The sequence below is a fragment of the Pteronotus mesoamericanus genome, unplaced genomic scaffold (assembly GCF_021234165.1).
Source record: "Pteronotus mesoamericanus isolate MK-2021 breed Mesoamerican mustached bat unplaced genomic scaffold, CSHL_Meso_final contig_56, whole genome shotgun sequence".
NCBI lineage: Eukaryota > Metazoa > Chordata > Mammalia > Chiroptera > Mormoopidae > Pteronotus > Pteronotus mesoamericanus.
The window spans coordinates 19477173-19494719 of NW_026555201.1; the positions used below are offsets into that span (position 1 = coordinate 19477173).

General features: G+C 37.0%; 1 protein-coding gene across 7 annotated transcripts in view; it reads right to left on the reverse strand.

Annotated features, from left to right (window-relative positions):
• PPP1R12A (protein phosphatase 1 regulatory subunit 12A) overlaps positions 1–11437 on the reverse strand; it is a 136222-nt gene extending 124785 nt beyond the window's left edge. For all 7 annotated transcript variants that reach the window (XM_054580155.1, XM_054580153.1, XM_054580151.1 and 4 more), the window contains exon 1: positions 10954–11437. In XM_054580155.1, the coding sequence (XP_054436130.1) occupies positions 10954–11190 (237 nt within the window). In that variant the 5' untranslated portion in view covers positions 11191–11437. The remainder of the gene's footprint in view (positions 1–10953) is intronic.
• Between the last annotated feature and the right edge of the window lie 6110 nt (positions 11438–17547).

The window sequence follows — 17547 nt, forward strand, 5'->3', positions numbered from 1 at the left end:
TACACAGAAGAATCAATATTCAAAAACAGAAATATTTCTATAAACGTATAATATAAAAAGCAGTTTATAAACCAGAAAATTAAGTATAATTATAGAAAATTTTATTAGATAGAGATGGATAAGTTCACCAAAGTCTGAATGGGGCTACCTCCAGGCCTAAAAATTTGGATAGCATTTAATTTCTTTTTTTATATTTCTCTTTGATGCTTTAATTACTTAAATAATTATTTTTTTTTTAATTCTGAGTTAAAATACACATGAAACAGTAAATGAACCTGAAAATAAGCCATGTTTAAAAATAAATTAAAGACAGGAAAGGTAAAAGAGTAAAAGGCATTGAAGGCTTAATAATAACGTAGGGCATTTTCAAGTACAACCTAAGATACATGGAAACACTGAGATCAGAAATTTAAAGATATTTTACTGTAAAAAATTATGATTAGAGTAGTTAAATAGCAACAGATATTTCGAAAGAAAAAAATATCCTGAATACGGGGCAAAGTTTTTATGCAGATTATTCCATGTACTTGGAAAGGATATGGAAATTGCTGAACAAGCAATCTGTTCTAATCTTCTTAAGAAAAACTGTAAAAATGAACATATCTCTGAGAAAACAACAGCTATTAATACAGTGTAATGATCTGGCAAAAGCAACATTGAACTCTTTTGTGGAAAACACAAACATCAACCCAAAAAGACTACGTTCAAATCACAAGCTATAACCTTGAGCTGTTTCATGCAAAATCTAGAAAACAAAAGAGCACCGTAGGTTAATCATAAAAAAAAACTCTAAACAATACTCAAGCCCAACACTGTGAAAAGAGTTAACTAAATTCCAAGATGGCCTTTTTTATGGTCATGCTCCAATTAGGAACAAGCTTTTTAGAAAATATCTCATCATGGACAGTATTTATTAACCATGATCTACCTATCCACCAGACTGGTCTCCAAATGACTATCATGTTCAATATTAAAAAACTCTCCTGAAAGAATTTTAAAACAAAACAAACAAAAGACACCTCAGCACTGAAAATATTCAAAAGAATGTTCTAAAGCTGAAGCTTGAATAGAAGACTTCCAGAAATATTTCAAGCAAAAGGATAACTACTGAAATAAGCTTATAACCATCTAAAATAATTTTGAAGGCAAATAAAATGTATAAACTTTAGTATGTTTAATAAAAAGCAAAGATAATTGGGGGGTGTTTGTGTGTTTTAGTAGTTAACTCAGGAAAATATACTTTCCCACATGTTTAACTTCTAAGAGGGAACCAATTCTCATCTTATAAACTTTCTCCTTGCCCTATACAAGTATTCAATAAAATGATACAAATATCTACAGCCTTATGATTTTTTTCCTGTTAAAGAACATGTTGAACAAAAAAATATATAATTTTATCTCAAGTATGAGTTGATAATCAAGTTACAGTAATGGTTTTTTATTCTGTGAAGCTCTTCCTACAGAATATCTCACTCAATGCACGTAACCATTTAAATAGATTACTAAAAAGGTGACAGCTGAGGAATGCCTTCATTTCTTTCCATGGTTTCTACTGAATGTCATTTCAGAAATGCCTATATGACACATGACAATGTGGAATGTCTCCACCCATGAAAGAACATTCATGTCAAGCAAGCACACTTCGGACATTAACACAGAGCTCAAATTTGTCTTTTTATGGTTAGTCAGCCCAACAATGAAAAGATAAACAACCAAAACAACTAATAAGGTCAGAAAATACTAACGTTTTCAGAGATCCATAGTGAAAGTGTTATTTAGAATAAAAGTATGATGAAAATATTTAGAAAATATGAATTAGTTTCTAAAGCCGGTATTCTAAGGATTCCTTTTCTAAACACCCAATGATTTGTTTAAAGAAATTAGTTTTAAAATGTTACATAAATTGAGCAAAATTGTACTTGTACTGGTAATCAGGAATATATTCCATTTCAAAAATAAATTTAAAGTCTTTCCAAATTTTGATTGTACGAAGAGGTATTATCTTTGCATTGTAAGTATTCTAAAAGGAAATTACTGGTATATATTTTTATTAAAATATTATTTATGTTTGTTAGCTGTTATATTTACCCACACAAACTGTCATTATTTTGTTGTACACAGTATTAACTCAGCTCTTCACAAGATTAGTCTACATTGTGTTCAATTTTTATAATCAACAAACGTCTACTGTGCACCTGCTTTAAAAAAATGCAGTTATCAAAGGAATTTAAAGAAAAATGAACCAAAGCCCCTATTTGAAGGACTTCACTGTTTTGTCAGGAGATAAGATATACTAACGATAGCAGATAGTGTATAAATGTCAAACTTAGGGTTTAAACAGTAAGTTAGAAAATCATTGTGTGCCCCAATGGTCAAGCAAGTCCACATTTTGTGCTTTGAGCTTTGCCCTAATACAATTAAGCCAGGAAGTACATTCCAGAGGAAGATTAAATGTGCAAAGGCATATGGAAATATATGTATGAAACCAGTGGTTCCTAAAGAAAGCTTTCACCAATCTCTGAATCTGTTCAGACAAATTCTTTTTTACTCATTATTGGGTGATCAGGGGCCAAAATGTCTGCACCCTGATGAGGTGGCCTGACACAGCACCTGTACTCTATCATATCCTACCTAAAAGGAGGACATAAGGAATAAAGCTATGGAATCTGTTCACCCTCAATTATTCTCTCTACTTGCATAAAAGAGCATCAAGAACATCTGTTGTCAATATCACAAGATTGATATATGTAGCCCACTGTCCTCTATTTGAACATATTCATACCCTATATCCTATCGTTGTCGTTAAAATATTCTTTCTCTTTATGAAAGGATGAGGATAGCAGATGAGCAGGTTTTTTTTTTTAATCCCTATACATGGTAAAATGAAAATTAAGCTCTCTTAGTCAAAAAATTTTAAAACACATTATTGGTCCATGAAATGCAAAATTCTGGGAATCAATGACAAAAGCAAATCATATTTAAAATGGTACTCTCACTTATCAGATATAAAGAAAAAAATTCTACTGCCTTTTCCAAGTTAAAATCTGAAATATAATTTGGCTAAAAGTTTGCAAAATGATTTAAGGAATGGAATAGTCTTATACTTGGATATTCCTACTAAAAAAGGCTTCCAATTAAAATCGAACATAATTAATATAAAAAATTTGTTTTACTAATTCAGGAGTTAATTCAAGTAACTTTATTAGCATGTCATGTAATGTCTCAAGTTCTAGGTATAAATACCAATAATCACTGCACATAAGGTAAAGTACAGGAGATTTAGCTAAATGGTAGTGACACTGGAGGTTATTTTTCTCTCTCTCTTTTTTTTACTATCAGTGATATGAATTTACCTAAAATTTATCTCATCATTAAGAGTTAAGAGTGTGTATAAAGCATTTACTCTAAGTGAATATATAAAAACACTTAAACCAATAACATAAATTGTTATTATGATAAAGGAAAATGAAGATAAAGATTAAACTCTATGTCCTAAAAAATAAAAATAGTTCTTCTTGCTACTGTTACTTCTCTTGAAACTTCCCAAAGCACCTGGACAAATATTCTGCATATAATGGCTAGTTAAACACAATATTGGCAGTCTTTAAAATTTAGAACAAATTCTGAGATTAATTTAGATACAGTATTACTGTATTTCACTTATCATAGAAAGTTCTTAAAAGTGTTGGTAAGCTAAAACAAAAATAGATGAAAAAATTACATATACGTGTGTGTTTTGTTTTATTTTCTGCTAATGGGCAAACCTTCAAGTACCAAACATCAACCATAATGGCTGGAAGATTTAAGAATATAATATGTACTTTCTTCTTCAGGCTTAAAAGATGACATCTATAGCATAGTGTGAAGTTTGGGCTTTTGGAACCAGATAGTCTTGAGTTGAACCCAGCTCTGCTATTTATTATTTTAGTAACGCTGATCAAGAGAAAGGGGGCACTCTGAGAATTAAATGAGATATTGGTTGCAAATGCATCTACCATAGTGTTTCACATATAACAAATCCTCAGCAAGTGCTCACCAGCCAAATCTATTCCTCAGTAAAACACTGTGATAAGTCATGACTAGTACATATTTAAACTCAACTTAGAATAAACACAAAATGACTGTTGGAACTTTTCAACTTTTCAAAGATGTGTATGAAAATGCCAATACTTTATCTTTTCAACATAACTGTTGAACCTCACAAACTTTCTAAAGAAAGTTGGGTAAAAACGGCGATTTTTTTTTGCAGGCAGAGACGCAATGAAAATAGCAACTTTTTCGGGAAGTGTCAAAAAGCTAACATGTTACAACCAGAAGAAAAACAATGTTTTATATCCCCTTCCTAAATAGTTATATATAAAAAATCATCTAATTAGCCCTGGCTGGTATGGTTCAGTTAGTTGGGGAACGTCCTGCAGGTTCAATTCCTGGTCAGAACACATGCCTGGCTTTTGGTTTGGTCCCCAGTCAGGGTGTGTGCAGGAGGTAACCAGTCGACACTTGGCTCCCTTTCTCCCTTCCCCTTTCTAGAATCACTAAAAGAAAAAAGAAGAAATCATCTAACTAATTTTTTTTAAAAGCACAAGTACTCATCTTATGAACAATATTTTGTAAAATATGGTAACAAATGCATGATGAAAAAAAATTTCTCTATTGCACCTAGTGCTTCTACCTGGCTATACTAGAAAATGCTCAGTCACAGCTTGCAATCACACTGTAGCTGAAGCGTGTGAAAGACAGTCCTGGTTGTGACACTTCAAAGTCAGACCACAAAAGTGTTGCCAGGAAGCACAAAGGCAGCAACTGCAGAGAAGGCAATATAACAGCAAGAGTGTGGGCACTGATGCCCTACCAGCACAACCCCATATATGGCTAGTGCTGTCCAATTATTTGCAGGAAGTGAGGGGCCAGTATGGAGTTACATATTTTGTTAGCTTGTTTAGATGGGGTTTTTTAAAAAATGGATTTAGGATGATTTCAATAAAAAATTTTAAGAGCCAATTTCTTAAAGCTTTCTAACAAGAAAATTACGTAGAGAAAATAATTTAAACTGCACATTCTTTTAATCACAGATTTTTAAACATTATTTATAAGTGATCCAATAAATTCTTCCAAGATCTTAAATTAACATCCCTCACCAAAAAAACAAAAAAAGGGTAAACAATTCTAAACTCTATATTCGGTTTTAAATAGATGTCTCATGTATACTAATTACACCACTGCCTAAGAAGAGACTCAAAATCAGCTGTCTAGTCTCTTTTCCTTCTGGCTGGAAAACACTTTAAGTGGACCTATTAGAATACTTTTAAAAAGAGAGTTACATTTCAGATTGCAATTCAGTGAAAATGGATTGGCTGAAAAGATGAAGCACTTCAGAAAAGACTGCACAAAAGTATTCCTTTTACTGACAAGACAGGAACCACGTATTTTTACACAAAAGCTTCAAATGGCTCCCTTAGAAATTGATAAAATTTGTATTTTTAAGTGCAAAAGGATTTAATACTAAACTTTTCTTCCAGTTTGTATTGAAAAGTATAACTTTTGTAATTTTAAAATTATAATCGCATTCAACATGGCTCTAATTCTACTTTGTATTCCTCTATAGGGCCTAATTCAGATCCTTATAGAGAAGGCAGCAAATCAATGACTCAGCTGAATATTTTTCTATCACTTAAACAAGATTTAAACAGGTTTAGGATTTTTTTAATAGGAAGGAGGTTAATGTTAAGAATTTTTCAATCTCAAGATAATAAAAAAATCTGAACAAAAGTTCCACAACAAAGTTTTTCATTTCCTTATAAACATTCAAGTTCCATTATGTACAAGAAAAATGCTCTAAGTATCTGGGTGTGAAGGTTTTAAAGATTTATCTCATAACATAGAAATAACTATTATCTATGATGCAAGGCAAAGTATACAATTCAATAAATTTTTTTATGATTTTTTTAAATGTTCAAATACATTTGTCTCTATTTTCCTGCCACCTCTTTCCCCTGCCCCACCACTTTAATAAATCTTTCGTGAACACCTACTATGTGTCAGGCTCTGGAAATACAAGATGTGGAAGACTGGGTCTGTAGAGTCATCCAGGAAAGACAAACTTACAAATACTATTCAGTACTTTAATAGCAACAGAGAGGCAAAATGTAAGGTGTAGTGAGCACCCCGGAGGAGTGTCTCTCCAGTGCCATAGTATTACATGAATTCAAAAGACAGAAAGATCCCTCTGGCTGACAATTAAGTTGAACACTGAATAATGACGAGGACTTTGGCAAAGGAGGAGGAGGAGGACATGCTAATGGCAGAAAAAGCATGATTATTCCATAGGCATGGAAATAAAAAAGTAAAAGATGTAACACAATGGAGATGTATCAGGTATAAGGTAAATAATAAAATGTGAATTTAAGGAGAGGAGTGACACAAAGTGGTATTGTTAAAAGATTAATCAGGGCTGCCCTGACTGGTGTGGCTCAGATGGTTGAGCATTTTCTCACAAACCAAAAGGTCACCGGTTCGATTCTTGTCAGGGCACATGCCTGGGTTGTGGGCCACATCCCCAGTTGGGGGCATGCAAGAGTCAACCTATCGATGTTTCTCTCCCTTCCTTCCCCTCTCTCAAAAAAAAAAAAAAAAAAAAAAAATTCTTAAAAAAAAAAAAAAAGATTAATCAGGGCCCTAAGCAGGTAGCTCAGTTGCTTAGAGCACTGACCCAACATATCAAGGCCGCAGGTCAGATCCCCAGTCAGGGTACATGCAAGAATCAGCCAATGAATGAATGCATAAACAAGTGGAACAACAAATACACGTCTGTCTGTCAGTCGGTGTCTGTCTGTCTGTCTGTCTGTCTGTCTCTCTCTCTCTCTTCCTTCCTCTCTCATTCTGAAATCAATACATAAAAAAATAACTAAGAAGATTCAAATGGAAATTACTGAACTAAATATATATATATGAAGATTAATCAGATAGTAATATGAATGCTGGAAATATGAATGCTGGATTGGACCAGGGAGAGAAGAGGTGGGGAAAGCAATTAGATATTACTATACTCTAGGGATGAAAATAATAAAGGTATGAACTGAGTTGATAGTGAGGGTGGCAAAGAAAAGAACTGATGCAAAGGCAAGTGTGACGAAGACTCATTGAATATATGTAAATAAGGGGATGAGGAAACAATTAAAATGTAAATGATCTAGAGATTAACAATATCATTAACAGAAACAGAGGCATGAATGAGAAGAGTGGACTTGCTGAAAATAAGTTTCATTTCAGGTTGAAGTGACAAAGGTAGGTTGTAAATTGAATTATAATTATGAAAATCCATGTATCCATGTTTGAATAAGGTCCTTTGAAGAAACGACTAAGGTAAATATAAATACAGTACAGTAGTTGCTATTGTACAGCAAAAAAGATGGACCTCTACTTACTATATTACAACTTAAAGGCTGGCTGGCTGATTGACTGACTGATTGATTGATTTAGCAGAGGGGAAGAGAGGGAGAAAGAAGAAACATCAATGTGCGGTTGACTCTCCCATGGCTTGCTTGCTTATTTATTTGTTTGTTTGTTTGTTTATTTAGCAGAGGGGAAGGGAGGGAGAAAGAGAAGGAAAGAAACATCAATGTGTGGTTGCCTCTCACATGGCCCCTACTGAGGATCTGGCCCGCAACCCAGAAATGTGCCCTGACTGGGAATCAAACGGGGGACCTTTTAGTTTCCAGGCTGGCGCTCAATCCACTGAGCCACAACAGCTAGGGCTTAAAGGTATATTTTTAAACATAAAATCACAATATATTTGAATAATAAATATCTCATTTTAAATCAATACTTCATCATTAGTATAAAAATGGAAATGAGGGATTAGAGGTCTGCAGAAACATGAGAACTGGAAATAGACTTAGAAGTCACTGGCACAGAGGAAGCAGGTAAGATTTTAAGGTAGAAAACAAAAGGCTAAACTAAACACTAGTGGAAGAAATCTCAGCCCTGCATTTTATGTCCACCAGTATTAGAATCAGCAGTAAAACATTCTACAGAAAACTCTATTATTATTCTCCTAGAGTCCTTATAAAGTAAACTGAAATAAAGATCACGTAAGTGTAAAACTCTACCAGGGAGCTATAAAATCAGAGAAGATTGTAGAAACAAAGATCTACTCTTTACTTCAGTTCTAGAAAATCAGATGGTTATAGCATAATTTCCATACGATTTTTTAGCTATGTGGGAGTGGTGGAAGGTGCCAGTCTACAGCCCAAGGTAGAAAATTTAACAAGAAACACTGCCTTTTTCCCTACATGCATAACTAGCTGAAAATTGATTACTTTTGTAACTTCTAATGAGAGCACATTTAACCAATAAAAAAACTTTAAAAAGTATTAGCTGCTTATATTAAAAAATGGAAGTATAATACTAGATTAAGAAGTGTATTTGTGTGTTGTGACGTCCCTAATACTTTTCTCCTGACAGTGAAATTTAGGATACTTGATCAGAAGCAAAAAAGTACATGAACATTCCAAAAGACTAACCAATACTTAATTAATCTAGTAAAAACATTTTAAGTATTTTTCAAGAGGCTAAATAAAAAATAAGAAAAACTATTCAAGGACTATGAAACAAATCAGTGGGTCAATTTTAGGTTTTATAATTTAAGTATTTAAACCAAGCAGCATTCAAGAGATTCCCTAAAAGCTTAACATTTTCTTGCAATTCTTTTTTAAAAGTTTATTTATCACCTTTCACTATCTGTTGTCCTGAATTTGACCCAGGCAAACTACTTGTGCTCATGATCACAATGGGAAAAAAATACAAGAGTTAATAAAGGAGACATGAGAGTGGAGAAAACATTATAAAAATTTCAGTGCTTGAATTTTAAAGACACTGGCTTCACTGATTTAAAGATTATGTGGATAAATTACAAAGAAAATGTTATGCAAATAATTATGTATAAACTTGGAAACTTCTGCTTAAGCACTTGTCAGCTAATATAAAATACCCAATAAAGACAACACCTATATAATGCCAAACTAACCAATGAATTCAGTTATTCAGGAAGACACTGGTAAGTCTGGTAATTCTTGTAACATGTCCAAATTGAGAGGAAATTAAAAAAAAAAACTTTAAGAAGCCTGATACATGTTTTTTTCTCTGCAAACATGTATTTGCTTTTTCTCAAATAATATTAAGTATTAGAAATTTTCCTCCACAAATTGGATTTCCCCATAATTGTAATAGTTTTACATTTCTATTTGACAATTTTAATAAAATATATTGATGTAAACCCTCATCCATTTGTATCCTGACCTCAGGCACACAATAACTATCAGAATCAATTCCATATTAAAATGTATAAATCACACTTAAAAGAAATTTGAAAAGATTCCTCATGTAATTACAATACCATTTTTAATGCCAAACATATTTTCACTCTTAACACTGTTGTTAGAATTCAGAGTTACCCAATGCCTTTAAATAAACCTCAGCCAAATTAAAAGCTTCATATACATTACAGACTCTGAATCAATGAAACAGAGAAAAGATCTAAAAGCCATGGTATATTTTTACTGGGTGCCACATTATGATTTCCAGATTTGTCCTGCAATTTGTCAGTCATTTCAGTCCATCCAGTCAACTTTATAAACAAAGGCCATAAGCCAAGTTTGATATGAGAATTCAATTAAAACTTAAAGTGATCGTCATTCATTAAACAGGAAAAAGTAAACAAAAAAATGCCACCACTCACCTCTCTTACAAAGACAGCAAGGTAATAGGCATAAAATACAGTCTTAACCTCCCAAACAAGTTTTTGTTACACTATTACATATAATCAAGGCAACTTTGAGATATTGTACGATTCTTTTCAATGTAAGGGGAAACTTTGCTGTAAAGTCGTTTTCTAGTAATTCCAAGTTGCCCACTAAGAAAATGGAAAGAGTCTGTCTTGTTACCTATTACCATCACTAAAAATTACTTTTTATGCACAACTCTACGTGGTTGTGTTGCTTTTGGCCTGTTAAAGGCAAAGGAACATTATCTCTGGATTGCCAATAGTTTCTCCTTATTTGGCTAACATTGAGAGATCCCAATCAGACTACTATAAAACTTTAACATGCACAAAGCATCCATTTTGAGAAAAGTTTGTGACCAGCTTTCTTTTATCCCACCCCTAAAAGAAAAATCAGAGCCTGGTAACTAACTGCCTTTGAAAAGCGTGCCCAGTGTTTGTTCTACTCTTTCTAACCCCAATGCATACCCCAGGACCTGGGGCTCAGGGATCTCTGACACTGCGGCAAACTCTTCATTCAATACGTTCGATTCCGGCGGTGGGCAAACCCTTGTAAAAGCTTCCTTACCCCATCGCCTCCCTTTCAGCCGGTGCAGATCAGCTAATTGCACCCCATTTTCCCCTACCCAGTGACCAAGAGTAATAAAAGAGAAAACAGGAAATCGTTCGCTGAGAGGACTAGGCTACGGCTCTTCATTATTATCATCATCATTATCATCATTTGTAATCAAGTCCTACAACAAATCCAATGCCCTTATAAGCCAAACACGTCCAACTGCCCAAATGTCCCTAATGCCCCTTGTCGGTCGTTTGAAGCATCTCCCGTCCTCCAAGTATATCACTGACACCGGGACCGCCCAGGCACAATCACACTACATCACCCCGGTCTCGACCCCAAATCCCAGACAAACGTCCACATATGGCCCTGGGGCCCCAAGCCGACCACAGTCCCTTTTCCCCTCTGCCCCGGAAATCGGCCAGTTCCCAACTCCACCACCAACTGGTCTGAAGGGGGCCTCAAACGGAGCGTTCTCCCTCCCTCCACCCCTTCTCCCCCTCCCTCCCTCAACGGGAAGCCGCCCCCAGCCTCAGGAGGCCCAGATCCGAGAGGAGGCCCGGGCGGGAAGCCGAGGAGGACCCGCAGGGTCAGAGAGCAGGCGGCGGGGCGCACAGACCTGGTGCAGGGCAGTGAGTCCGTCCACATTGGCGTAATTGATGTCCGCGCCGCGATGCAGCAGCTTGAGGACCTCGTCCGTGTCGCCGCTGGAACAAGCAGCCAGGAAGACGGCGCCATCGTCAAACTTCACCTTGGTCTTCTGGCGCTTCACCACGGGAGGCTCGAGGTCGGTCTCGGAGCCGATCCAGCGCTTCAGCTGCTCGTTCCGCTTCTGCTTCGCGTCCGCCATCTTCATCCCCTCTCCTGCCGCCGGGTCTTCTTATCGCGAGGGGGGAAGGGGGGAGGCGGAGAGGGAAGAGAGGGGAGGCAGGGGGTGTGTGCCTGTTTCTATGAGTGCGGGCCAGAGGAGGGCTGGGAACCGGGAGGAGACGCTGGAGACTTCCAGTATCCCACAGAGCACTGGGGCGGCGCGCCCGGCCGAGCGGACCTCCCTTTCTACCACAGAAGCCCTCCCGCCCCCGTCCAGACCCGTCACCGGCGGCCAATCTAACGTAACTTCGCGAGATCCGGGCAGGGAGGCGCCCTTTGGGGTGCGCATGCGCCCTAAGCCCGCGCCCGCCCCAGGAAGAGCGTTCCCGCGAACTGTGGCGGGGGCGGATAAGCGACCGGAGGGAAGCGGGTGTGGTCCAGGCCGCCCGGGCTGCGGGGGCTGGGACCAACCTGGAAGGGCGGAGACTGGGAAGGAAGGTTGTCCTGCCGGGCTGAGGGTTCCAGAGGTTCCGGAGGCCAACAGTCGGGCTGTACGGCGCCTCTACAGGGCAGTCCTGCTTCCAAGGTTGTCACAGCTCTGCCCGGTCGTTGGCTCAGGGTGGATTTTCCTGTTGGCTGCGTTATTTGAATGGAATGGAGAATAGGTTGTGAATTAAGAGCTTATCGTTTCTCTTTTTAAGGAACTGGGATGAACTTGGGCATGTCAGTATTGATATTGTTTTAAAAGTGGCGCGCCGTAGCCAAGGTCTTCGGTGGTAGCCGGATCTCAGCTGAGGTGACTGCCTGGTGACAAGGGTTGACCTGCGGTAAATGCCAACGTCCGCTATAGAAACCTCTTTCCTGTTACCCTTGTTTTTTTACTTTGGTTTGTTTGTTTTTTTTTTTTTTCTCACTTGTATTTTGAGTCCTCCTTTCTTTCCCTTCAGTGTTTTTAAGCCTGTCTGGTACTACCCATGAGCTTAGCTCAGCCCTGTTACTAGTCCTGACCTTTTAAGGGATTTCTGTTACAGCTCCATTGCTTTCTAAGGATGGGTAAAGACCCAACGGCTTCTAGAGTTGAAATTGAATGTTAATATTACCCAATTAATTCGAACAGTATTTACTGAACACTTACCATGAGCCAGACATTGTTCTAGGCACTATTGATACAATCACGGTAATGACATTTAAACCATCTTTTGAGGTCCTGAGTTCAAAAAAAAGACATAATTTATCATCATCCAAAAGAGGCTTTTTAACTTTGTCTTTATGATATGACACCACACATAATTTGTAACATACTATTTTTAATTTAAAAAAATTTTTCTATTAGAGTTGACATTCAATATTATATTAGTTTAAGGTGTACAGTATAGTGGTTAGACATTTTCATATGAAGTAGTCCCTTTCCGTAAGTCTAGTACCCACCTGGCCCAATACGTATCTATTATTTATCAATATTATTTATTGACTGTATTCCCTATGCTATACTTTATACCCAAGGGACTATTTTATAGCTGCCAATTTATACTAAATCCCTTCATCTCCCCTCCCCTCCACTCCCAACCCCAAATACTAATGTCTTTTGAGCTCTATATACAATCTCCACCAACTGATACTGTTCTAAACACCTCACTGTTTTCATCCCCTATTTTTCAGAGCATTTAGAGGCAAAATTAGGACTACTTTACTACTTTACCATTGACTGGAACTTTAGGGATCACCTAGTCTGGGTCTCCAAAGAACTAATTGACTTAAACCTTTTACTCAGCAGGAGGATCTGGATTTATTCAACAAATATTAAACATCTGGACTGGGTTAAGCATTGTTGTAGATGCTGCAGATACAGCAGTGAACAGTAAAGCTTTTCTTACTCTCCAGTAGACTGTCACAGCCTATTCTGTTGAGAAATAAAGTAATTGAGTCAAATGTGACAAGGAAACCACCTTCCTGCCTGTACGACTGAATTTTCCAAACAGCAATTACTACGATAGTAATAGAAGCAGTTAGGATAAAAGTATTTCCTCTGAAAATATTGTAGAAATAGAGAGTGAGTGTAATGTGTATAAAATGCATCAATGGTAATATCAGACCTTTCAATATGATGGTGTTCGGTGATGAAGAATTCTGTTAGCACTAAAATACAAATTCCTATTCACTAAAAAAAAAACTCTAAACTTAAAAGATAGAAATTTGAGGATTGCCTTGTCAGCTACTCCTCCCTAGAAAAACTGACAGCTTTTCCATACCTTCCCAAGAATGTTATGGTCTATTCGTTAGCTCTTGAAAGTGCTCTGGAATATATATGGGTATCTCAAGTCTTCATGTGAGTGAGAGTTTTGTAGGAAGTATACTATTTTTATTCAAGCATTTCAGGATATAAAATTAATAAAACAAAAACAACTGTTCATTAACAAAACATAGTTAAGTATCAGTTCCCAAAGGCTATCAGTCAAAAACAACAAAAACCCACCTGAGCTATTGATGAACGCAAATTTCACTGAATTTAGCTTTCCTCCCCCAGCTCTACTTCCTAGTTCTATGTTCATCTCATCGGACATACTCTTCCCCCAGCCTCATCTCCCTTTGGAAGTACTCTTAAACTGCCACTTTTTGGGGATTTTAGGGAAGACTTTTTTAAAAAATGGTATATTGAATTAATGATACTGAAGACTTACAGCTAATTCCAGAACAGGCAAAACATTTTAAAAAACAGCACAAGGAAGTTGTTCACACTGCTTTAATAGTTGAGTTAACTTAAAACTTTAAGCAGAAGAATTGAGAAATGCAAGTATTTTCCTTTACTAAGTATGGCCTCTAAGTAGATTGGAGAGTGAGGATACTTTTTTAGCACCTTTAAAGCAACTTAAACCTTAAAATAGAAGTGCAAATTAAACTATATTAATTTGCTAATTGTTTTTCTTTGTTGCAGCAAATCATTACTCATGTTGGGATATTTAGTTATTACATGCAGGAGGTTGTCAAAAGACAATCCACACATATCTTTTTCAAAGCTTAATTACATTACAGATATCCCCTACTGACCATTAATTTTCTTGTTAATTATGATCAATTTGAAGAATTTTTTAATTGAATTTATTGGGGTGACATTGGTTCACAAAAGCCATACAGGTTTCAAGTGTACAACTCAACAAAACATCACACTGCATAGTGTACCCAATGCCCCAAGCAAAGTCTCATTGCATCTCCTTTCTCCTCTTTGCCTGCCTCCACCTACCCTCCACCCACATTCCCTCTGGCTGTCACCACACTTGTCTGTATCAGTGTGTTATATATATGGTTAAGATTTTATTTATTTATTTTTAGAGAGTGGAGAAGGGAGGGGGAGAGGGCGTTGGTACACAAGTTGCTTTTTGCATACCCCCAGCCAGGACCTGGCCTGCAACCCAGGCTTGTGCTCTGACCAGAACTGAACCAATGACCTTTTGGTTGGTGGGGTAACTGAGCCCCACCAGCCAGGGCTATATGTGTATATTTTTTAAATACGTACAAAGCTTGGACTTTTTTTCTGTCCTTTCTCTCTGATGTACCATAACCTAAATAGTCCAACATGATATGATACTATACTTACAGTCAAGTTTATTATTAGCAAAACAACTAGAGAATGTAATACAAAAGCTTGTGTGTGTATGGCCTTGGCTTAGTACCAACTTAAGTAATGTGGAGGTTTATTTATTCATATATTACTGAACCTAAACTTGAAAATGTATGATTTGATTATGTTGCAATATATGAACACAGACAAGAAAAGGAAAATTTTAAAGTCAACCCAAGCAAAAAAAATAAAAATTTTGGAATTAGTCTCTTGTTCCATAAAAGATTAGTGAGTTGCCATTTGATAAAAAACTTTTTTACATGTAAAAAGTAGTTTCTGTTATAAAGAAAATGCTTATGAACTCTTGGGATCTAAGTTGTTTCTTTGCTTGTTGAATTGATAGCTCACCGCTTTGTTGACCATTATTCCTTATAAAATAAAAATGAAGGTCTACAAGTATATAATTAAGTTTCTACAAACCAACTTTTCTGTTCAGTGAATCGTTTTCCTATTTACTTTTATTATACTATTGGAAATGTAGTTGGTACAAAAATGTGCCTAATATATTGATAAGTACTTTAAAAATTTTTTTAAATATATTTTATTGATTATGCTGTTGTAGTTGTCCCAGTTTTTCCCCCTTTTACCCCCTCTGCTCGGTACCCTCTTCCCTCCAGCAATCCCCCCCCCCCCCGACCTTAGTTCATGTCCATGGGTCATGCATATAAGTTCTTTGGCATCTCCATTTCCTATACTTTTCTTGACATCCCCTTGTCTATTCCATACCTACCAATTATGCTTCTTAATCTCCACACCTTCTCCCCCATTCACCTCCTTCCCCCTCCCAGCTGATAATCCTCAAATGATCTCCATATCTATGATTCTGTTCCTGTTCTGCTTGTTTGCTTAGTTTGTTTTTTTAGATTTAGTTGTTGATAGCTGTGAATTTGTTACCCTTTTAATATTTCATGGTTTTGCTCTTCTTGTTTTTCTTAAATAAGACCCTTTCACATTTCATGTATTAATGGCTTGGTTATGATGAACTCCTTTAGCTTTACCTTGTTTGGATAGCACTTTATCTGCTCTTCTATTCTAAATGATAGCTTTTCTGGATAAAGCAATCTAGGTTGTAGGTCCTTGATTTTTCATCACTTTGAATACTTCTTGCCAGTCCCGTCTTGCCTGCAAAGTTTCTTTTGAGAAATCAGCTGACAGTCTTATGGGAACTCCTTAGTAGGTAACTCTCTGCTTTTCTCTTGCTACTTTTAAGATTTTTTCTTTTATCTTTAACCCTTGGCATTTTAATTATGATGTGTCTTGGTGTGGTCCTCTTTGGGTCCAGCTTGCTTGGGACTCTCTGTGCTGCCTGGACTTATGTCTATTTCCTTTGCCAAATTAAGGAAGTCTTTCAGTATTTTTTCAAATTTCTCGCTCTTCCTCTTATCCTTCTGGCACCCCTATGATTTGGATGTTGGTACGTTTAAAGTTGTCCCAGAGGTTCCTAAGCATATCCTTGTTTGTTTGTTTGTTTAAATTCTTTTTTCTTCCTGCTCTTCTGATTGAATGCTTTTTCCTTCCTCGTGTTCCAAATCATTTTTTTTTTAGTAGTTTGTAGAAATTTCTTTATATTACTTCTCAATCATCATATTACATTCCTGAAGTTACTTGATTAAAATTTCACAAGAACCCAGATTCAACCACAAGGTTGTGTAGATTGCACAACAGATTGGCAGTTTTGTTTTTTTTTTTTAATTTTTTTTTTAATTTACTTTTTAAATACATTTGTCTCTGCCTCCCCCCCCACCTCTTTCCCTTGCCCCCTCCCACCTTCCCTCCCTCCGCTCTTCCCCTTTGGTTTTGTCCATGAGTCCTTGCTATATGTTCCTTGACTTTCCCCTTCCCTTCCCCTTCCCTGCCCTCCCCCCTTCCCTCTTGTCTCTGTTGATTTCTTTTCCTTTCAGTGTTGCTGGTCATATTTGCCTTGCTTCTTTGCATTGTTGGTTAGGTTCCGCTTATAGGTGAGATCATATGGTATTTGTCTTTCGCCCCCTGGCTTATTTCGCTTAGCATGATGCTCTCCAGTTCCATCCATGCTGTTGCAAAGTTTAGTACTTCTTTTTTTCTTTCTGCTGCGTAGTACTCCATTGTGTGTATGTACCATAATTTTTTGATCCAATCATCTACTAATGGGCATTTAGGTTGCTTCCAAGACTTGGTTCTCTCCACTTCATCCTCTCTACTGTTGGTTCCCTATAAATTTTTCTTTATTTCACCTAGTGAAATTTCTTCCCTTATGTTTTTGCCTTACTCAGTGAGTTCTTCAAGCATCCTGATGACCAGTGTTTTTAGCTGTGCATCTGATAGGTTGGTTATCTCCATTTTGCTTAGCTTTTTTTCTGGGGTCTTGTTCTTTCCTTTCATTTGGGCCATATTTCTTTGTTTCCTCAATTCAGCAGCCTTCCTGTTTTTGTTTCTGTGTATTAGGTACAGCTGCTTTGACTCCCTGTCTTAGAAAAGGCACCCATAAATAGTGTGAGGCAGAGCCTTAGGTAATCTGCAGAGGGGGGGCAACCACTTCATTGCTTTGTAGCTATGTGTGTGGGAGGGGGGTTAAAAAGGGGACAGTGCTGCTGCCTGGCTTCCGGAGGGTTGCCTGGCACTCTCCCCATTTCCAGTCACTTCCCCCACTTTCTGGATGCGACTGATGCCCTTCCAGCTGTTTCCCTAGTGGTGAGTCCTAGAGTGGGTGGGTTTGTGTATGTTCTAAGTCCCTGTGGGCCTTTTAAACAGAATCTCCTGAAAATCTGGCAATTTCTTCTGCTGCCCCAACACCTACTGGTTTTTACA